At 35.6% G+C, this 23,878-nt stretch overlaps 2 protein-coding genes across 2 annotated transcripts in view; one reads left to right on the top strand and one right to left on the bottom strand.

The window, feature by feature from the left end:
- Window positions 1-23,878, bottom strand: part of LOC145276857 (nuclear pore complex protein Nup205-like) — a 393,804-nt gene that overhangs the window by 277,348 nt on the left and 92,578 nt on the right. The gene's annotated exons all lie outside the window — the stretch shown is intronic.
- LOC145276858 (dnaJ homolog subfamily C member 9-like) overlaps window positions 2,614-23,878 on the top strand; it is a 48,610-nt gene continuing 27,345 nt past the window's right edge. Inside the window, exon 1 of the mRNA XM_080128252.1 lies at window positions 2,614-3,278. Coding sequence (XP_079984378.1) covers window positions 2,704-3,278 — 575 coding nt within the window. The 5' untranslated portion in view covers window positions 2,614-2,703. The remainder of the gene's footprint in view (window positions 3,279-23,878) is intronic.

Here is a 23,878-nt window from a genome sequence, read left to right as displayed (position 1 = left end):
TTAACATGTTTATTCAGCTCAAAAAGCATAGTGTTTACCGATGTATTGGAAAATTCAAAATGGCGGCCGACTCTCTCTTTAACACGGTAAGTTCAGGAAAAGGTGTTATAAATAATAAACTAGACAAAATACTATTAAAAAACCACCGAATATATGTCAAGTTATGTCACAGTAACATATATTGAGCGAATTTCTAACAGAATTTCCCGGGACGAGTTTTCCTAAATTCGTTTTTACTCCCCCCCCTCTCTAAATTATATTTTTAAAAATATTAAAATTTATTATTTTCTTTTTGAAACCAAATCTCCCTCAGTAATTTCTTTAATTTTCTATTTTTTAGCGATTATCAAGACCCCTAAGATGTGATATACCGGACATTATTTTTCGTTCTCACGTAACACTCGACATGTTTTTTGTTTGTTTTCTGTGTTTTTTTCTTTACCGAATAAACGATTCCAAATAAATTAAACAACAAACAACATAGTCGGCGAGGTAGAAAAATCGATTTTATCCTTTTATAAACAACAGTAAATAAGTAAATTCTTTTTAAATTAATATAAAAAAATATGCGGTCTCGTTTATGAACATAATAAACGCTTTAAAATAAGTGAAACCACTAAGAACTTAGCCAGTTAGGTAGAAAACAGACACTTAGAAAATCGATTTTATTTTTAAAAAAACAAAAAAAAACATTAAACACGTAAAAATATTTTTTTTAAATATTATGGGGGGCTATAGTCTATTTTTAAAAACAATATGTCCTTCAAGAACGATCATAAAATGTGTTTTCAATCGATATTTATTCAACAAGGGACCAGTTTTCCTACCTAGCGAAAGGGGACGAGTTTTCTGGAGTCGAGTTTTCCGGAGACGATTTTTCCTGGGCCGAGTTTTCCCGGGCCGAGTTTTCCCGAGACGAGTTTTCCCGAGACGAGTTTTCCCGAGACGAGTTTTCCTAAATTCAGAAAACGGACACTTAGAAAATCGATTTTATTTAAAAAAAAAAAATTAAACAAGTAAAAATATTTTTAAAAAAATATTATGGGGGGGGGGCTATAGTCTATTTTAAAAACCAATATCACCTTCAAGAACGATCATAAAATGTGTTTTCAATCGATATTTATTCAATAAGGGACCAGTTTTCCTACCTAGCGAAAGGGGACGAGTTTTCCGGGTCGAGTTTTCCCGAGACGAGTTTTCCCGGGCCGAGTTTTCCTAAATTCAAAAACTATATCTCCCTCCGAAAAACAACCAACAAAAAATGAAATTAAAAAGATTCTTGATAAACGATAGCGGAGTTTTCAATAAAATTGATTGATAAATTTATTTAGTGATTACTTTTTCTCTTAAATGATTGATTTTAGAATTTTGAAGCAAAAATTTAAAAAATTAAAAATGAGTTAGCGAGAGATTGTTAGCACATGGTATCTCTCGCGCCAAAAAAAATATTTCGCTTTTAATTTATTAGTTAATTTTTGCAAAATTAAAATTAAAAAAATAAGGTAATCTCCAAAAATACCGTTAGGGCTTACAACATGGCCGCCAGAAGAGTCAACAAAAAACTGCGAATAAAATATATAAAACTCGTAATTTCTGTTTTTAAAGTGGGTTGTCAATTTTCTTTATGAAATATACTTCCAAAATAAACTATTACAGTCGTTTAAAACATAATAGAAGTATTATTTTTTATTTTTTAAAAACAATGTTTACAAAATGTCTACGCACGTTCGTAGACATTTTGTAAACATTTTTTTTTTTTTAAATAAAGAATAATACTTCTATTATGTTTTAAACGACTGTAATAGTTTATTTTGGAAGTATATTTCATAAAGAAAATTGACAACCCACTTTAAAAACAGAAATTACGAGTTTTATATATTTTATTCGCAGTTTTTTGTTGACTCTTCTGGCGGCCATGTTGTAAGCCCTAACGGTATTTTTGGAGATTACCAAAAATAAATGTTGATAACTGATAAAATTATAATTTTAAATAACGCATGAGTGCATTTGGTATGAGAGAAAACAAAAACATAACAACAACAAAAAAACTATCATGATTAAAAAACCAAAACAAAAGTAACATAGAATCGACGACGAATCGCTCCCTGTTTTTTAATTTTTTGGTTTTGTTTTTAATTATTGTTTTTATGACTCGAAAAAGATCGTTATTTTTAAAAAAATATTATGGAGGGCTATAGTCTATTTAAAAAAAAAAAAATCTCCTTCGAGAACGATCATAAAATGTGTTTTCAATCGATATTTATTCAATAAGGGACCAGTTTTCCTACCTAGCGAAATGGGACGAGTTTTCCCGGGACGAGTTTTCTGGGCACCCTGAAAAACTAGCTGATAAAATTTGGAAGCCTTCTGAGGAGCTAACTGCTTCAATATAATTCCAAAAAATATATAATGAGAAAACAGGAAATATTTTGTATATTCATATTTTTATGTAGGGTAGGAAGTTGAAATATAGTGTTTTTCTTTTGGGGAGATTTTTAAAAATATTTTTTTTAATTAGCGATCAGACGGTAAAAGTTGAAAATCTAGCGATTTTCTGGAGACCCCCCACCCCACCTAAATCTGGCGGGTTTTTAAAGTCTCATTTGGCAATACTGGGCATTTTTTACGCTAACGGTGTTACATGAAAAGTGTCCTCCTTCTCATTTCGTCAGCTTTATTTCTTGTTAAGTTACTTCACGAAAAATGACGGATTTCCTCGCGCTATGCCAAAAGCATTTCTCAAGTAAATGCTTTTATGATATTTTGGAAGTGAGTAAAACAGCTAAACCTTCAGAAATTAAAAAGGCTTATTATAAAAAGTCGTTGGCTACTCATCCTGATAAAGTAGAAGAAGTTAATAGAGAAAATGCTACTACAAAATTTCAAATTTTATCTAAAATATATTCTATACTTCAAGACGAGGATAAACGGGTTGTTTACGACGAAACGGGCGCTTTTGATGACGATGATTTCTTCTCAGAAAGTAAGGATTGGTATGATTACTGGAGATGCCTTTTCAAGAAAGTTTCACTGACAGATATTGAAATGTTTGAGAAGGAATACAAAAATTCCCAAGAAGAACTTGAAGATTTGAAAAAGACTTATTTGAAATCGAAAGGTTGCATGGAAACCATATTGAATAACATGATGTGCGCGACAGATGAAGATGAATCTCGATTTCGATCGATTCTTGCCGATCTTATAGAGAAAAAAGAATTGCCAATGTATGATCTCTTCTTAGAGGAACACGAAAAAAAGAAAAAGTTACGGAGGAAAAAGTACGTACAATTTTAATCCTTTTTTTATGTACAGCTTCTTTTGTTTATGAAAAAAATGCTTTATTTACTTTTCCTGACTACTATCGATTAAGTATCAAGTATCGAATATTTCAGATGGAGATTTTTTCGCAGATGAGGAGTGATTATTAGCAAATGATTCGCATTATGGCGCCAGTTTTCTTTTTATAAGGGAGATAACTATGAACTTTCTCTCGGCAACTAATTTAAAATTTTTTTTTTTTTTTTTTTTTTTTTACATTTTCACCCCATACAAGGCAAATTGCCACTTTGGTGTAGGGGGCTACTATCAGGGGCAACAACTACTGGGGTACTATGTAGGGATTTGGGCAGCAAGATGTCGGTTCACGTTACACTTGAACTTCTGCACGTCAGAACTGTTGGGGAAGCAGGGACCTGGAATGGAATTCAAGAGTCTAGCGGTTCTGGGGAAGAAACTACTGAAGTAAAAAGATTTTTTACATCTAGGGATCTCTACAGTGTGGGGGTGGGATTTAGCAGCCTGTCGGGTTTGTCGAGGGTGCTCACGTCGTGGGGGCACAAGTGATTGCAGTTCCTCAGAGCATTCACCACTAAAATAGTTGTAGAAATGGCAGAGGGATGCAACATTTCGTCGATGGGACAGAAGTTGAAGCTTAGATGCCAGTTCAGGGCCTATCAGGTTTGCGACTCTCTTTAGAACCTTGTCAAGGAGCGAGAGACTAGTAGCAGATGCACCAGCCCAGATGTGACAGCAATACTCCATACATGAGCGAATGGTGGCCTTATAGAGGTACAGGATACTTTCGGGTGCTAGTAGTTGTCTAGCACGGTAGAGAGAGCCCACCTTTCTTGCAGCAGCCGGTGTATCAGAATTTTTGTAGGAATTTTTGACACCCCTAACACGAAACTGCGAATACAATATAAAAATCTCGGAATTTCTCTGTTAAAAGTGGGTTATTTATTTTCTTTATGGATTATACTTCCAAAATAAACTATTACAGTTGTTTTAAAAGTAATAGAAATTTTTTTTTTTTTTTTTTTTAAACAGTAATGAATTTTCCGAACTCAATATTTTTCAATTAAAAATCTATCAAAATTTTTCTATTGATTCTATTTTTACGATATTTTCAGGGTCAGTGTGAAATTTTATGTTTATAAATCGAATATAATATTTTAGACAAACGTTTTTTTTTTTAAATTCACGACCCCCCCATCTCAATTTTTAAGTGTCTATTAAAAAGTAAATACTTAATTTAGTAACCCGAAAGTAAATTTACTCACAAATGTAATTTACTCACAAATTGAAGAGAAAAGGTCAATACATAATATATTCAAATTTAAAAAAAAAAAAGACATCGTGTTCTTTTAGAATTTTACCTGTAAAGTTTGAAGTTTAAAACCTTTTTTTTAAACCACGTTATTTGTTTTTTCTTTTTTTTTTTAATGGAACCTTGGTCCTTGCTCCTTTAATTGAAAAAAAAATTAGGGCTTGAATTACATTTTTCGAGGAGTTATAAGCTTGGAAAGACAGGGGGTCGAATAATTTACGCCTCCCATTTTGTAAATGTCTAATAATAATTAATTTAGACCCCCCATAAGTACATAATTATTTACTCACAAATTGAAGAGAAAAGGTCAATACATAATATATTCAAATTTAAAACAAAAAGAACATATTGTTCTCGTAGAATTTTACCTGTAAAGTCCGAAGTTTAAAACCTTTTTAAAACAAAACACGTTTTGTTTTTTTTTGTTTGTTTGTTTTTTTTTTAATGAAATCTTGGTCCTTGCTCCTTTAATTGAAAAAAAAAATTAGGGCTTGAATTGCATTTTTCGAGGAGTTATAAGCTTGGAAAGATGGGGTGGAATTATTCGCTATTTTCACGAAATTTCTGACACTGCTTACGCAGCCCTGGCAATGCCTTCAATGTAATTGTTCCAACTCATGTTTCCTGTGAATGTTAGGCCAAGGAGTTTGAAAGATGTACTCTCAGATGAAGAGTCGTTGGCCATTGCTATAGGTGGTAGAGAGGAATTTAGGAAAACTCGTCTCCGGAAAACTCGTCTCCGGAAAACTCGTCCCCTTTCGCTAACTGGTCCCTTATTGAATAAATGTCGATTGAAAACACATTTTATGATTGTTCTTGAAGGAGATATTGTTTTTTAAAATAGACTATAGCCCTCATAATATTTTGAAAAAAATTTTTTTACTTGTTCTAATTTTTTTTTTTTTTTTTTTTTTTTAATAAAATTGATTTTCTAAGTGTCTGTTTTCTACCTAACTGGTTAAGTTCTTAGTGGTTCCACTAATTTTAAAGCGTTTATTATGTTCATAAACGAGACCGCTTTTTTATATTAATATAAAAAGAATTTACGGGTTTGTATTACTGTACACATAGATTCGAAAAAGTTGTCAAAAAACAAATATATAACAAATAAATGTTATCAAAGGCAAGATAAATTACTTTTCTACCAAACTGGATATAATTCTCGTGTTTTTATTCAATTTAACATGTTTATTCAGCTCGAAAAGCATAAAGTGTTTACCGATGTATTGGAAAATTTTAAATGGCGGCCGACTCTCTCTTTAACACGGTAAGTTCGGAAAAAGGTGTAATAAATAATAAACTAGAGAAAATACTGTTAGAAATTTGCTCAATATATGTTACCGTGACATAACTTGACATATATTCGGTGGTTTTTTAATAGTATTTTGTCTAGTTTATTATTTATAACACCTTTTCCCGAACTTACCGTGTTAAAGAGAGAGTCGGCCGCCATTTTGAATTTTCCAATACATCGGTAAACACTGTATGCTTTTTGAGCTGAATAAACATGTTAAATTGAATAAAAACACAAATTATATCTAGTTTGGTAGAAAAGTAATTTATCTTGCCTTTGATAACATTTATTTGTTATATATTTGTTTTTTGACAACTTTTTCGAATCTATGTGCACAGTAATACAAACCCAGGCCTATAGTCTATTTTAAAAAATAATATCTCCTTTAAGAATGATCATAAAATGTGTTTTCAATCGATATTTATTCAATAAGGGACCAGTTTTCCTACCTAGCGAAAGGGGACCAGTTTTCCGGAGACGAGTTTTCCTGAGTCGAGTTTTCCCGGCACCGGTAGAGAGAGTTTCTTGTAATTATTGAATGAAACTAGTTTAGTCTTGGCAGCATTGAACGCGACCAACCACTTTTGTCCCCATTCCACCACAGATTGGAGGTCTTCCTCTAGTGTTTCTGCCATTTCTTTAGAAATGTGTTCATTCGACTTCCTGTCGTGCCTGCCATAGACTGTAGTGTCATTAGCATATATACCCATCTCAGATGCAATTTTGTCGGGGAGGTCATTTATGAATATCAGGAACAATAGAGGTCTAAGGATAGAACCCTGGGGCAGCCCCGCATTTATATCATATTGTTTAGATGTACGACCGTCGAGGACAACCTGGATTTTTCTCTTCTCTAAGAAGGATTTAATTATTAAGTATTCTACCAGTGATACCGTATGATCTAATTTTCCTGAGGAGACCCTCATGCCATACCCTGTCAAAAGCCTTAGATATATCTAAAGCTACCGCTCTGCCCTCCCCGCTTTGTCCAGTGAATGGTATATACGTACAGAGATTACAGTTAGGATGTCTGCTGTGGAACGGGCTTGTCTAAATCCATATTGTTTGTCAGTCAGAAGTTTAGCAGCTGTAAGGTGATGGACTAGAGCATGGTTAATTAAGGTCTCAAATATTTTGGCAAAAAGTGGGAGGAGGCTAATGTGGCGATAATTTGATGGGTCAGTTCTTTCGTGAGAATTCTTGAATACTGGTACAACAGAAGCAGTTTTCCAACAGCCCAGAAAGCAAGCTTCATTAAAGCATTTGTTGTAGAGTTTGGAGAGAACTGGAGCTACTTCGGCTGAGCACTTTTTTAAAAGCACAGCTGGGATAAGATTGGGTCCACATGCTTTTGAAGTGTCAAGGTTTTTTATGATAGCATGTACCTGAGAAGGGGTGGTTTTCAGATCGTCTAGCGTGGCGTCTGTCCGCATAGGAAAGTCAGGTAGGGGGTGGTTGGAAGGGCCCAGTGTAGAGTTTGAGACAAACCGACTGGCAAGCATGTTAGCCTTGTGGGTTGCTGAGGAGACAACCTCGTGATTGTTGGTTAGTGGGGGAATTGTTGATTGCCCATTATTTACTACACTGTTGTAGAGTTCCTAGTTTTTGTGCTTCGATGCGCTTTTTAGTGGTTTCCGTAAATTCTCTCTTAGCTGTCGCTCTTTATTTCTTAACGTTATTTCTAGCTTCTATATACTTCAGTCTGTTTGAACTGGACTTATGTCGGTTAAACCTATGGTATGCATGCTGCTTTTGAGCAATGGCAGTTGCGCAAGTCGATGTAAACCATTGGGGAGAGTGGGGCTTACTATAAAATTTCCGCATGGGAACATGCGTTTCGATTGCAGTTTTGAACCAGTCAGTGGTCTCGTTGGCACACTGTTCAGCAGGGAGAGAAAAAATATTTCTCCATGGGATATCTCTGATTAGTTCCCTGATGGCTTCCCAGTCAGCCTTTTTATAATATCTCGTTAGTTTGAGCACTAGCTCTTCAGTTTTGGTTCTAGAGTTTAGGGCGCAATACAGAAGTATTAATAGAATTTGTAAAGGATTTGGTATGCCATAATTCGGTTGACACACCTGTTCTCTGATATTAAATTGGTACTAGTGCACTTAATGAATGATCCGCGCTATTTTTAAAAATCGTATTTCCAAGTTTCATTAAAGTTTTATGTTTTTTTTGTTTTTTTTATTCAATTGTAATTTTTTTTTTATTCAATTGAATCCAATTTTAGCGTTACAAATCCCAGAGAATTTTTTTTGAGGATCGGCACTATTGCTAAACAAGTTATTTTGCGCTAAATAGTATTTTTTGTTTAAAAAAAAGTAACCATTGTAAGCATAGAAGAAAATATCGAAACCGGTGATTTTGTTTACTTTATCGCCATCATCTAAATTGAAAATAAAAATGTCCGCTGTCTTCTTCATAAAATCATCTTTTAATCTGATTGGTTAATTTTTTCTTCGAGAGTGACCTGCCCTTTCTTTTTTTGGATTTTCACTTAAACGAAAAAAAATATTAAACAGGATTTGTTTTTTGTTTTTTTTTTTTTTTTTTTTTTTTTTTCCTTCAATTAGGAGGGGGGGGTTTGTGGAATTTTCCTTTTATTTAAAACAAACGAAAAAAATTATTTGATTTGAACAAAATAAAATAAAACAAACATTATTAAACATTTATTTTACATTTGTACGGATTCGGTAAAATAAGTTTTGAGAAAAGCGTAATATTAATGCACATTGAATGGAAAAAATAAATCTTGTTTAATAATTTTCTCGTTTTACTTTATTTTAAATAAAGTGAAAATCCCCCCCCCAAAAAAAAAAGAAAGGGCAGGTCACTCTCGAAGAAAAAAATTGACCAATCAGATTAAAAGATGATTTTATGAAGAAGACAAGAAGCGGACATTTTTATTTTCAATTTAGATGATGGTGATAAAGTAAACAAAATCACCTGCTTCGATATTTTCTTCTATGCTTACAATGGTTATTTTTTTAAACAAAAAAAAATACTATTTAGCGCAAAATAACTTGTTTAGCAACAGTGCCGATCCTCAAAAAGTTCTCTGGAATTTGTAACGCTAAAATTGGATTCAACTGGTTAAAGTATAGAATAGATACAAAACACCCTCCCCTCCCATGTTAAGAATGGCTTTTTAAATAATAACATAATTATTTCAGCACTAGTACCATTAAATTTTCGGTAAATTTTTAGTTTACTGACACCTCGGCATTTCCTTTAAATTTTTCGACTTTTATAGGTTTTCAAGTATGCTGAAAATGAATATCGCATTTTTTTTTCGCAAACAATAAGTTATCCCTTTATGAAGACATTCAATATCCAACATAATCACTATCAATTTACTGGCGGCCATCGTGTTTTCCAATACCCTAAAAACGCCAGAAAAGGTCAACTTTGCCACACATCACTGGACACCCCCTCCCCCATCCACCATCGACGTTGATGCCAAAAAAAAAAAAAAAAATTTATTGGAGAGGTGGGGAGGGGTCCAAGAAATCTTGAGCAGAAGGAATAACGGAATTTTGGGCGGTCGTCTCCAAAATCCGCTTTTTAAGTAACAAATTAAAGAAGAAAAAAAAGGAAAAAATAAACAAGCAAAGTAAAGAATGAGCAAATGAAATATAGACCCAAAATGAATTTAAAATGATTCGAATTTATTTAAAGAAATTAGTCATGATTGCTTATATTTTCCTAAGCTCAGGTTTTAAAAACCTGTAACATGGAATAAAAACAAATACAAAACACCAATCTTACTTGACAGAAAGGCTGAAATAAAAGCACATACCATAAAATATTCTTTTTTCAATAAAAAGTTTTTTTTCTCTTTTTTTGAAAAGAAAAACATGCAGATAGCAAAGTTCTTTCAAAGTTCTTTTTTTTTCTGTCTTCTTTGTCTCTTTTCTTTTTTTTAACAAACAAAACCTTCAAAAGGTTTAAAAGAAAGTTCTCTGGAAAAGGGGTGGGGTCTTATTCTCTCTTTTCCTGGCTCTCTGAAAAAGGGGTTATCTTTTCTTCAGAATCCCTAGAAATAATTCCTCCTATCTCTGATAGGTTTCTTTTCCGAAATAATTTTCCTTTCCTGATAGCGAAGGTCATGTTATTTCTTCTTTGTGACAGGCTCTATCACGCTCCTTCCGTTGGTCTCCTTTCCCTGAAAGGGGTTACTGTCTTCAATAAATGGTGTTTTCTGAAACACCAATTTTTACCTTTTAATATGAGCCTTCCACCCTTAATGAAGAAGTTGCGTATTTTACGTCGCTCGCTGGGCCCGACGCAATTCCAAAAAAAACGGACTTCACTGTCCGATGTCTTCTATGGAACTGATTTAAAAATGGAGGAAGAAAGATTTCTGGAATTGTCCAGCCAATCAGCGTTAAGCAATGCTGATGGCTACCAAGAAAAAGGGAAAACATCGAGAGAGAGATTGACAGACGTACGTACACATCTTCACCCGCTGAAAGGTCCCTCAGTTCACTGCTAGAAGCGGTCAAGATGAGGAGGAGGGTAGAGGTTAGAAGAAGTTTACAAGTTGGCGAAAATGCTGACACCTCCACCCTTTCCCTTTGCACTGATAATGATGAGGTCCTAAAAAAAATACAATTCCGAGACTCTCCCGACAAGAAAAAAAATTCCCCGCAACAGAAAAGCTTCTAAAACCTAGATCAAGTTAAATTTAAAGGGGCTTAATTTTTTCTTTAATTATTTTAACTAAGGATGGTCGAAATTTAATAAAAGAGTTAATTAAAAAAAAACTTAAAATTTCGAAAATAATGATATAATCGTTTTTAGGGAGATGAAAATGGCTTGAATTCTGTGATTTAAATTTGAGAACCATGACAAGCATGCTGGCGCTATTTCACGAAGCTATAATAAGCCAGTCATATTTACCCCATAAACAGGTGCGCGATAAAAGCAGTTTTCATTTCAATTAAGGAAACTGCACCAGGCTTTCCAAATACATAAATTCAAGGTGTATTTCTTACATAAACTGCTCAGGGAAAAAGTAGCAGTAAATGTCTGTTGAACTTCACGCATCAAGCTCAACAAACTAGGACTAACAAGTCTCTTACAAGCACCCAAATCCTTGGTGCTTAAAGGTTCTTCCGAAATCTCCCGGGTGAGCTCTAAAGCTTCATATTCCAGCATCGGGAACTTCACCTCACTCTTACCAAATCTTCCTAAAAACATTAATTTTGCTCCAGGGGAAGAATCCGGTAGCAAAATAAATTGGCTTTAAAAACCCGAATAATGTTGCAAGAAGCAACGTAGAGGCATATCCTCAGATACTCCATGAGGCATGAAATAGCTTTAATTAAAGGAGAAACTTTATCCTCATACAAACAAAGTTCTACAGAAGGCTTCTGCAGAACAAAACATGCACCCTCACAGATCTTCTGAGGGCTACTCTACACATCATGTAGCTAACAAATATTCCAGATTTTACAGCCAAGTAACATTCGACAGCAAATATCCAGTCAAGCTTAAGATTGCCAAACTCTCGCTTGAATAGTCTCCCTTTAACCCCAACATGGAGACAAGATGATATAAGTCCTGAAACTTTCAGAGTGACATTCCTTCTGAAGATGCATGCTTGCACCGAAAGTAGTACTTATAGTAAGTACTTTACAAATACTAGTGTCTTCCAGTACTTGTTCTGAAAAGGAGTTGCAACAAACTAAACTCCAGTTCTTCTTCGGAATAACATGCGCATCAAGGCATGCAGATACCAGGGCCTTGCCATCTAGGCTACTGCCCAAATTCAAACAGTCTCTCTGACTATCAGTAGAGTGCTTCGAAAACTGCCCTCCATTACCAATAGGCACTATGCCTCGATCCACCTCACACCTAAATCTTCCAATAAATTCTAACAAATTCCAGTTGTCTACATTCAACAAATCAAGGAGAAGACTGGAATCCCTACAGACGCCTAACAAATGTAATTGTTTCTAAACAGTATTCACAGCAAGCTGCCATTTAGTAAAATCAAACTTAATACTAGACTTCTCTAAGCCGAACTTTTCAGTACTTAGAGAGTTGGTCTCAGCAACCGGGCATTCTGGTTTAGGATCGGAAACCTTGACCGGCATTATCGTCGGTGTATCAAAGAGCACCGGGATACTAACAGAATTACCTAGCTTACCACTGGCTAAACTACGCATGGATTCTCTAACACTATTCTGGAATGCATCTACCCGAGAAGCATCCACGTCTAGAAATTCCATATCCACAGTCTCAGGAGAAAAACAAGCATAGACTTACTCAGTCAAGTCAAGAAACGTGTCTAAGACTTCTCTAATCTCAGTCATATTTTGTCGAAAGATAACTTTAGGACAATTTTTGTCTGAATTCATAAAGCTGAGATTGAGAATAATAGCATCCATAGCAAATAGCCTTTCCTCCACCAATGCATGGTAAGAAGAATTTGAAGACATGCTGAGGCCTTTAAAAATATTTAATAAATATAAACTAAAGCTGAATAACCTCCGAAGGAATTCTATCCTTCAAGACTGAGGACAAAAATAAATTTCTTATATTAACTGCAAAAGTGGAGCAGAATTTTTCTAATTTTCCCCTAAAATAAAAACTATCAATTTTTCCTTCTCTGACTGAGGACAGAAGGATTTTTTTTTTTTTTTTTTTTTTTTTAACAAGTACAGAAGAATTTTTCTTCTAACAGGAAACTATATATATATTTCTCCCGAAAGGATAGAATAATTTTTTTTTCTATCGGAAAAAATAAAGTATTTTCTCTTCTTTCACTACAGGCAGAAGAACTTTATTATTTTTCTTCTAAATAGAAATTTACAGAAAAATTTCTTATTACTGAGAACAATAAATTCTTCAATTTCTTAACTAAGGGTAAAAGAACTATTATTCAAATTAAAAAGTGAAAGAAATTTCCCTCTTCTGGCCAAGGATAGAACCCAAGTCAAATGGAACTACAACTTAAATTTAATTATTAACGCTGTCCAGGGGCAAGACTATACCACGTGGAGGACCGTAATATAGTTTTAAGTTCTAATTGAATCTATTTATTTATTTTTCTTCTCACCGAAAAAACTATTAAATTTTCCTTCTATAAACGATAAATATGAATTAACAAGTTATAAATGTGCCGTATAAAGTATTAAATTTTCCTTCTATAAACGATAAATATGAATTAACAAGTTATAAATGTGCTGGATAAAGTATCTTATAGTAAACCTATTTACCCTTTAACTGATATTCAAGATATGAGGCACTAACTTTTAGCTGGGACACAATAAAGTAAAGATAAAATCTTAAAACAAAATTACCGGGATGAAAAATTATCTCTCGGGGAAACTCACAATTTAGACCTAAGCTAACAGCGATAATGTTTTTAATTCTCGTTCAACACACGAGGCAAAAGAGGAAATATAATTTTTCCATGTGTCTGAGCTTCTCCAGAAAACAAAGAAAAATAAACAAATAAATTATGCGCTCTCAACGGACGCAATAAGAGAATATTGATAAATTATTCAATATCCCGTTTATTTATACTGAAATGATATCAAATAAAATGAATCACTAAAATAGGTGAATTATTTGATAGACATGAAATTTGGGGAAAATTAATTCACGGTAGAAGAATAAATTTACCGGGAATTTAAAATTGTCTGGGAGAAAATTGTCTCTCAAGAAACCTACAGATTAAACTAAGCTAACTGAACGTAAATAAAAAATTTAAATCTCGCAAAACGCACGTGTTATAAACCAATATACCGGTTCACTAAAATATGGAAATGTTACGTATATTTAACGAACACAAAATATGCTAAATTTAGCCAATAAAATTATATTCTAACACAAAGTAAGAATAGTTAGAAAATTCACTTAATTCAATCTACAAACAAAACTTGTAATATATCCAGGAATGTTACACGTGCTCTGCTAGCGCAACAAATACAGGAGAATTCAAATTCTATCATATAATTTAAATATTTAAAATTGGTAAATAGCAAATTTGTAGAGGAAAAATTCTAACAAAAATGGTTAAATTTTCAACTGAAATAAGGGAAAATTCAAACAAAAATAAATTTTAGAATTTGTGTTTTGAAAACGACAAATTCAAGATAGCGTCCTAATGAAGGATCCCATTCAAAAAAGTGCTGGAAAATATGACGTAGTGCTAGGGCGTGCAAAATGGAAATGGCGAAGGTCAGCTTACAAAATTAAAATATTCAAATAAAAGATACAAAAATGAAAAAGCAACGAATAACTGATCACATTAAATGGGTCTTGCTCGAAATATTACATTTTTAGAGAGAGTTTAAAATAGTAAGACAAAAAAACGGACTATTTCTTTAGGGGAGGGATACTCACTTATGTACTGACGTCACGCACACAAGTTAAGGAGTGGGAGATTTAAAAGTTCCCATGTGGTCGGTAACAATGAAGAAAGAATTCTAACGAAAGGCTAAATATCTTGTGCAGTTTATAGATACACAAAACTTAGAATTATATGTAAATGTATTATACCGTTTGTAAATGCATAATACAGGAAATAATATAAGCAAAATGTAGGGAAATTTAATGGAAATGTCTTATGCTGTTTGTAAACACATAAGACTTGAAAAATATAAGCAAATTAACGGGATTTTGGGCGGTCGTCTCCAAAATCCGCCTTTTAAGTAACAAATTAAAGAAGAAAAAAAAGGAAAAAAATAAACAAGCAAAGTAAAGAATAAGCAAATGAAATATAGCCCCAAAATGAATTTAAAATGATTCGAATTTATTTAAAGAAATTAGTCATGATTGCTTATATTTTCCTAAGCTCAGGTTTTAAAAACCTGTAACATGGAATAAAAACAAATACAAAACACCAATCTTACTTGACAGAAAGGCTGAAATAAAAGCACATACCATAAAATATTCTTTTTTCAATAAAAAGTTGTTTTTTTTTTGTTTTTTTTGAAAAGAAAAACATGCAGATAGCAAAGTTCTTTCAAAGTTCTTTTTTTTCTGCCTTCTTTGTCTCTTTTCTTTTTTTTAACAAACAAAACCTTCAAAAGGTTTAAAAGAAAGTTCTCTGGAAAAAGGGGGGGGTCTTATTCTCTCTTTTCCTGGCTCTCTGAAAAAGGGGTTATCTTTTCTTCAGAATCCCCAAAAATAATTCCTCCTATCTCTGATAGGTTTCTTTTCCGAAATAATTTTCCTTTCCTGATAGCGAAGGTCATGTTATTTCTTCTTTGTGACAGGCTCTATCACGCTCCTTCCGTTGGTCTCCTTTCCCTGAAAGGGGTTACCGTCTTCAATAAATGGTGTTTTCTGAAACACCAATTTTTACCTCTTAATATGGGCCTTCCACCCTTAATGAAGAAGTTGAGTATTTTACGTCGCTCGCTGGGCCTGACGCAATTCCAAAAAAAACGGACTTCACTGTCCGATGTCTTCTATGGAACTGATTTAAAAATGGAGAAAGAAAGATTTCTGGAATTGTCCAGCCAATCAGCGTTAAGCAATGCTGATGGCTACCAAGAAAAAGGGAAAACATCGAGAGAGAGTGAGTGAGTGACAGACATACACATCTTCACCCGCTGAAAGGTTCCTCAGTTCACCGACTGCTAGATGCGGTCAAGATGAGGAGGAGGGTAGAGGTTAGAAGTTTACAAGTTGGCGAAAATGCTGACACCTCCACCCTTTCCCTTTGCACTGATAATGACGAGGTCCTAAAAAAAATAAAATTCTGACCGGAAAGGACGTAACACAAGACCACAAATTAAAAAAAGTGGTTAGAGTAATATTTATTAAAATAAATTAAAATTAAACTTTAGAAAGAAAACATTATTATACTGTAGAAAAATGAACATTTGTTTTAACGAAAAATAAAACATTTTATCTCAAACGAACATGAAAATATATCAAATTTTTTTTCTTTTCTTTTACAAGAAAGTGTTTAGATTAAAATAAATTAAACTTTAGAAAGAAAATACGTTTTGCTGAAGGAAAATGAACATTGGTAAATATGAAGACTCATTTCACCCTCAGAAATTCCGTTTTTTTTTTTTTTTTGTTTTTTTTTTTTTTTCGGGGTACTTCACGGGGAATATGAACTCTACGTAAACGGGTTTGAATTTAATAGCTACTCCCTGGGGTTTCTTTCACTTTCTTCGTATATATCTCCCCCCCCTTTTTTTAATCGAGCGTGTATTTCACATATAATCGGTGTGTTTTTAACAATATTTTTTCTAGTATTTTACTTTTTAACTCTTTTTCCCAAACTTACTGTGTCAAAGAGAATTGGCGCCATTTTTTACTTTCTAATACATCGGTAAACACTGTTTTTCGAGCTGAATAAACGTTACATTAAATAAAAACACTAAAAACATATCCAGTTAGGTAGAAAAGTAACGTATCTTGCCTTACATTTTTTTTTTTTTTTTTTAACTTTTTTGAATCTGTGTACAGTAATTTTCCCATGAAATGCCAAAAACGTTTTTTTTTTTTTTTGTTTTTGTTTTTTTCGGTTAATGTCGATAATACACCAACTCACAAGTTAAAGTGAATACTGGCAAATGGAGGTTGTAGTCCGAATTGCCGCGGAGTTCGTTGGAGCAGACTGAAATAAAGGGATTCACTAACGACACAAAACAGGATATAGAAAAAGTATTAATTATTAAAACAATAAAATTTACAAGTGTTGCAAAACTTATTGTGTTTGCGGCTTTAGAGAAAGTCCAACTATAAAGTTCTTTTACGTCCAAAAAATTCTTGTAATGTTCGTATAGGCACAAAATTTTAGGAGAGGAATTTTCCTACCTGTTGCTTCATGGACGAGCTGTGGTTAAAAGAGGAAGAGACTATTGTTCTAAAAGCGAACCCGATAAACGGGGTCCCTGATTGATTAATTAGACAGACCCTATTTTTAGATTGTTAGTGTATTAAAGGGAGGTAAGTGGGAATGATAAACCCCTTTTTTTTATACTCTCCCAACGACAACAAAATGCCACGAATGTAATCGTTGCATGGCTAACTGTAGTATTTTTTTTTTCTTTCAAATATTTTTAGGCATTATTATGGCCTAATTACAATATATGTTTCAAAAGTAATGGTAATCAGGGTTAGAGTTGTTTTTTTTATCCGCTTAGGCCGGTTAGTTATCATTTCAACTGTAGATTCTGGTGCGTTATTAGCTTTCTTAGGAGAGGATATGACTTCATCAGGTTCTTCGTCGGCTGGCATGTCAGGGAAATAGCTGTGAGTGAAGGACAACTCCAAAGGGTATAAATATTTGAGGCTGTGTGTTTTTACTGAATTATCACCTCTTTTTATTCGGGCAGCACGAACTTTGCCGTTGTTGCCACTGAAAAGTTCCACAATTCTGCCAAGCTTCCAGAAAGGTCTGGGCTTGGCCGGATTTTTAATAAGGATCACGTCATTGACCTTAATTTTATTTTTATTTTGAAATTCAGTTTCATGTAAGTCCTTGCAAGATTCCCTCAAACTTAGCAAATACTCGTCGTGCCAAAGGTCCTTGGATTTTGCCCTCAACTCTTCTGTTTTCCAAGGCAGTCACAAGCAGAGATCTGGAGGTAGGTTCTGTCTCAACAAAACTGGGTGAATCGGAATGGAAGGAAAGCTCGGAGTTTATGTTTGGATGAATGAAGCAGTTGGGTGTTAGGGGGAGTAGATCCACATCTGTAGAACATCTGTAAGTCAGGGGTCTTGAGGTAACTGCCCTTTGGATATCAGATAGGAGGGTAAGAAGGTTAAAATAATCAGTTTTGGAGTGCCCCAGTGTTTTAAATAGGCAGGATTTAATCACTCTAATCATCCTTTCCCATGTACTTCCAATCCAAGGGGAGTATAAGGGTATTTTAATGAGTTTGATGGCGGATTTAGTAAATGACTTACTAAATTCATTGCTGCTGATGTGATGTCTAATTACATCACCACCTAAGGCTGCATCAAATGCACGAGCATTGTCACTGTATATGTGGGTGGGTGTTCCATAAAGGTTAGAAAAGCATATCAATGCTTGTATGAAGGCTTGCGTGCTCATATCAGGCACAAGTTCGATGTGAATCGCTCTCACATTCATGCATGTAAAAATCAATAGATACATTTTATGAGACTTCCCATCTCTTTTTACCCAAATGTGTCCTGTATAACCGATTCCAGTGTGTTGACATTGATTTATCAACTTAACCCTGTGTTTAGGTAAATTAGTCAATTTGTGGTATTTGAAGGCTATTGAATTTTCTGCAGGTAATGCACTCAGAAATCACTGTTTTCACAGACTGTCTCGCTTAAGGAACCCAATATCCAGATAGTCTTAATTTAGCCACTGTTGTGCCTATGCCTAAGTGTTTGCATTGAAGATGGTTATCCAAGATTATTAACTTTGTAAGAGGGTGCCGTTTGGCAATTAAAATGGGGTAGATCAAATTATAGTCGTACCTAGAAGAATTGGCAATTCGCCCATCCACTCTTAAGATGCCGTCAGAATCCATAAAAACATTAAGATTCTTAACAAGTAAGGGAATATCCTTATTAAGAGGATCTCTTAGATATGCAATTTCTTTATTAAATGCTTCCAGTTGCATCATTTTTATCAGGTAAATCTTGGCAGTTTGGATAGAATCAGACTTCTTTTGTTCGCTTGCATCCTCTGACAAATGTAGGCAGTAGAGCGACACAGCTTATCAAAGTTCGAAAATGTTTCATAAGAGATCAATGGTTCCTTTATTGTTTCACTTAATGTGTTATGGAAAACATTTTCCACATGGCATTTGTTTTCAGAACTTAGACAACTTAAAGGCCATCTTTCAGTCTCCTCAACCAGCCAAGAAGGCCCGTAAATCCAGTGGTCAAATCTATCTTTTGTGAAGCAAGCCAGAGCTTGGAAGAAGGACAGCATGCTCATGTCCGGAACCACCTCTATATGGACAGCTCTCACATTCAGGCAAGTGAAAACTAACAAATACATTTTTCTGTCAGAGTTTCCCTCTTTCACCCAGACATGGCCAGTGAAATCAACACCTGTATGCTGGTAAGGCATTTCAAAATCAGCACAAGGAGCCAGTAGACTGGCCATGGCATTGGGAAGCACCGGTCTGGAATTGTATCGCTTATATCTTGCACAAGATGCCAAGACCTTATTTACCGCTTGTCTACCTTGAACCCAGAAGCCGCTCTGCCTCAATTCAGCCAAGGTTGCTCCGGTTCCCAAATGTGAACATTTCACATGACAGTCTACAACAAGTTTTATAATTGGGTGGTGTTTTCCAAGCAAAATGGGATTTTTTACCTCATACGCCAGATGTGAAGATCGGTGAAGTCTTCCCCTTGAGCAGATTAGTCCATCAGAATCCAGAAATAGATCCAAGGCACGAACTCGCATGGCTTCCTGATTCCTCATAGGTTCCGTCAGATACTCAATCTCTGCAGGAAATTCCTGTCTCTGGAGTAATTTCAGCAAATAAACTGCGGCTTTGGAATTGTTGTCCCATTCATGCCCCAGTTTAATAGCTAAAAACTTGTAGACCAATGAGGTGACTCTCAGCAAACGAGAAAAGGTTGAGAACCTATGGATAGGTATGATAGAAGGGCATTCTTGGCCCATGACCAGTGAATAGTTCATCAAAGCATGAGCCATTCGTCGGCAATGTTTATTTAAGCATGGTAACTCCTGTGCTGGCCACTGAAGGAGTCCTCCGTCTAGCCAAGAGGAATCAGTACACCAAAATTAAAAATTGGACAGAAACCTTCTCATTGTTAATCCTCTCGTTATCATATCAGCTTGATTATGCGTCGTGGCCACATATTTAAAAATAAGCTTTAGTCCATATCGTGATTCCAACTCGCGATTCATCAGTAAAATGTCCTTCAATCTGTTTTTAGCAAAAATGTTTTTGCTGGCCATACATTGCGACAACAGCCAAGATAATACTACCTGGGCATCGGTGGCCACGCACAACCTAGCTGGAATAAACTGCTCACAATTATTCAGGATGGTTGGCAGGCATTTTAGTGCAAGATAAACTGCCATTAGCTCTAACACAGGCAGAGTTTTTTCTTTCATTGGGGCAACTTTTACCTTAGCGAATAGCAAGCAAGATCGGCGGTCTTGCACCACGTATGCTGCAAATCTATAGGCTACCTTAGATGCATCACAAAAGATGTATAGGTCACCAGGTTGTCCCGCAACAAGGACCTGTCTATCAAAATGAAGATCACTTAACCCAAACAGGTCCTTAGAAAGTTCTTTCCAACCACTCAAAATCTCAGGAGGAAGAGGATCATCCCAACCAAAATGATTCGGGAGGCAGAGAGACAGTGGGTTGAATAGTTTAGAAGCTTCAGAAAGGATCCTTCTCTTCGTTGAGGCACCAGGATCACACTGAATAAGTGCCACGTGCATTTTTTCTGAAAGGGGATTGTATTGATACCACAATACCCTCTCCTATTTCTTGTCGTGTACACTTAGCGTACCATCACTTTTCATCCTATCTCGGAGGGCGTCAACATTAGTGTTACATGACTGGATAATAAATCCTCCCTCCCGCAGACGTTTCTTTGTAAGGGAATATAGTTCGACAAGTTTGTGCAGATCTGCTTCAGCTGTAACAAGGTTGTCCACATAAAATCGTGTTTCCATTATCTTCCGACAATCATCCAATGGATACTGAGCTGCATGAAATTTAAGAATACACCCCAATATGAATGGGCTGACAGTGAACCCAAAAATCAACGTAGAATATCTAAAACAGCGAAGATGATCTCCGTCCTTGAAAAAACAGAACCTGTTCTTGTCAGCTTCCAGGCTGAGACGTATCATTAAGAATGCCTTTCGAATGTCCGCCAACAGAATGTAGTTATTAGCTCTGAAGCTCATCAGCAAATTTAGCATGTCTCCTGTGAGGTTGATGCCAGCGTAAGCGGTTTCATTAAGGGACATTCTGTTACCAGTCTTCAAGCTACAATTGAAAATAGGACGGATCTTGGTTGTAGCTGTAGGGTCATGCTTAACAACTGGCCGATGTGGTATCCATACATAATTCTGAAATTCGAGGACGGGTACAAAGATCTCAATTATACCATCTTGCTCCTGTTGCTAGAACACTTCCAAGTAGTTTTGATACATATTATTTTTTATCAGGTCCTTAGTCACCCGGTCCAAGATACGTAAAAAGACAGCATGATTAGACGGGACTCTGACTAACTTGTCAACATGCCAGAGAAGCTCCACATAGTATGTGCCATCTTTGAACTCTATGGCATTTTGAAAGCGCCTTATCTGCTCTTGATCATAGTCAGAGAAGGTATTTTCATCATGTATTCCCAAAGATTCCAGGTTGAACATCTGTTTCAACCCCATTTGTACTTCACTATCAGGAAAGAACTCGGCCAAGGGGTCTAGGTATTTGGGTTGACTGTCAAGAATAAAACACAGGTGAGAGGAATGCACTTGTGGAGTCTGCACCATTACCGAGTTAAACGAGAGGTGTGCTACCTCATAGGAAGTTTGATCCTCAGAGGAGAAGGATTCCACAGTTCCAAATAGAACAACACCTGCTGGTGTGGAGAAGGCCCATCCCTTCAGACAAGAAACAAGTTGAAAGGGCCCCAAATTTGTTAGTCGGACAGACAAATCGATCATCTCGGCTACCAAAACATGAGATGTCACTGGATTTCCACAACCCAAATTGATGTCCAGAGCAACTTTGAAATTTCTATCACATTCGCCAAGCAGGGTGGATAACCTAATCTGGCAATCCATTCCAATTGTCTCTATTGAGCACAAGGCATGTAGTACATCAGCAGACAGATATGACCTCCCACTGCCTGTGTCCAGGAGGCAATTGATTGCAATAGACTTCTTTCCCCTGCTGAAGGTCACAAACAAAATGGGGGGCAAGCTTCGAGAATATCCAGGCCACGTCTGGGGGCTAGTGTCTATATGTAATGATGAGGTAGTCTTGGGTCTCCGTGCCACTCTCTAAGAAGAACTCCTTCCATTATCAAATGAAGTACTAACAGAGGTGCCAATCTTGACCTGTAGTCGTTTAATTGCCTCTCCGGTGAGCTCCAATATGGAAGACAAGGATGGTATGCAGCTCCCTATCAGCCCAATCATTTCCCCCTTTAGCTCCTTAGGAAACTTCAAAAACAGAATCTTGGCCATTAAACGAGCTCCACCTGAAGTATTCACAGAAAAGTCACAGGAATAAGCGTTTCCTAGCTCCTCCAAGAAGGAAGCAGTCCTAGAAATAAACTCACCAAAATCTGAGTAGGAGATCTCCTTCCTTGGTGTATAATCAAGTATGTCTTGGAATATTTGATCAATGATCTCATCGATATTTAAATATTCCTTTTTCAGTAAAGCAAGGGCATGTTGATAATTTGCATCTGTGCAGCTCAGATGGTTGATTAGCCTCAAGGCTCTCTCCGTAAGGGAGCATTTTAAGAAATTTAAATGTTCAGCGTTGTTAACCATACCAACCACACAGTTTTCAAATCTTGACAAAAAATTCTGGAAACTCATGTGATCGGTAGCCATTTCAGAACCACCGAATTTGGGTCCGGTAATCTCTATCTGTGGAGGTTTAACTACAAAGGAAGCTGAACTTCTTCCTGATGTCGAATGAGGAGTTGTATCCATGAAAGAACTGGCAGTAGGTGCAGCCAAGAAATCATCCAATTCACCGAACTCTATAATGTATTCCATGAGTTGTGATGTCCAACTAACTTCTGTTTCCAGTGCATCCGTCTCTGGAATTTGAGCTAATTCCAGCTTAGTGATGCATACTTCCATTTCATGAATATACTCCAAAATATCCTTGTGGAAGATGGCATAAGCGTGCGGGGTCACTCTATCTCGATGACACAGCTTCAACCGTTCCTCAACCATTATCTTCAGTACAGTCATCCGTTGAAGGATCCGTTCCCTGGAAACTTCCATGCTGAATAACGAGTTGATCAACGTCAAAGGTCAGCGAAAAAGGATAATTTTTTAAAATTCTTTTTTGCAATTTGATGAAAAAAAAAAAAAAAAGGTTGAAGGGCGATGCTTAAAGGTGCAGGCAGCAATCGGGGTTGCAAAAAAGAAATCCTCTTTAAGCGACCCGCCCAACAGGGTCTGGTAACAGAACTATCTAAAATTCCGGAGTAGAAGACTAACGGTCTGGTCTCTATGATAACACAGTACAGACTGAGAGCAGATAGAAGAGAGACCAACCCTGAATATATAGGTTGTAATCACCTCCCACCCCTCCTACTACTCCTGACTATAAATATCAGAAGTAGATAGACATTCAATTTGGTCACAATATCCCCCGTCACTGAGCCTGCCAGATGTAAGCAACATTCATCCAACTCATTTTTTTTTCCACACAATGTAGTATTGGCGAAAAATTAAAATTAGACGAAAAACAAGTAGTTTTCCAAACATGAAACCATGTAATTCTATGTTATCACCGCTGGCGCGAGCATAGGCCATATGCGCATGCTTGCACGTACAAAATGGCCACCCATGATAACACATAGAATTATATGGTTTAATATTTGGAAAACTACTTGTTTTTTATCTAATTTTAATTTTTCGCCAATACTACACTGTGACAAGGCAGTTTGGTATGTGAGTGCACATTTAACAGCCTTCGTTTATGCTCACGCGTAGCGTAAACGAAGGATAGGCTGTGGAATGGAAAATAGTCCCAGAGTTCAGGGGTTAATACCATGCAAAAGAAACCAAAAAACTTTTTATCCAATAAACACAAAAAATGCTCCCTCTCTCAAGTGGCCAGAAAGTGGGTGCTCATTTTAAGTTAAATTTACATGGAAAAATGATCACCCACTTTTCGAAAATAATTTCTTCATATAAAAAATACTTTTTGCGACTGAAACGGTTTTCAGATTCGTTTTTAGCACACCGAAATGTACAAAAAGTATTTTGTTATATACGGATGTGAGACGGGCCTTAAAGTAAAATAATATC

Source organism: Euprymna scolopes, chromosome 5 (genome assembly GCF_053919585.1).
Source record: "Euprymna scolopes isolate OS-2025 chromosome 5, ASM5391958v1, whole genome shotgun sequence".
Lineage (NCBI taxonomy): Eukaryota > Metazoa > Mollusca > Cephalopoda > Sepiida > Sepiolidae > Euprymna > Euprymna scolopes.
The sequence above is the reverse complement of the archived record's forward strand: the minus strand, read 5'-3'. Positions and strand labels throughout refer to the sequence as shown.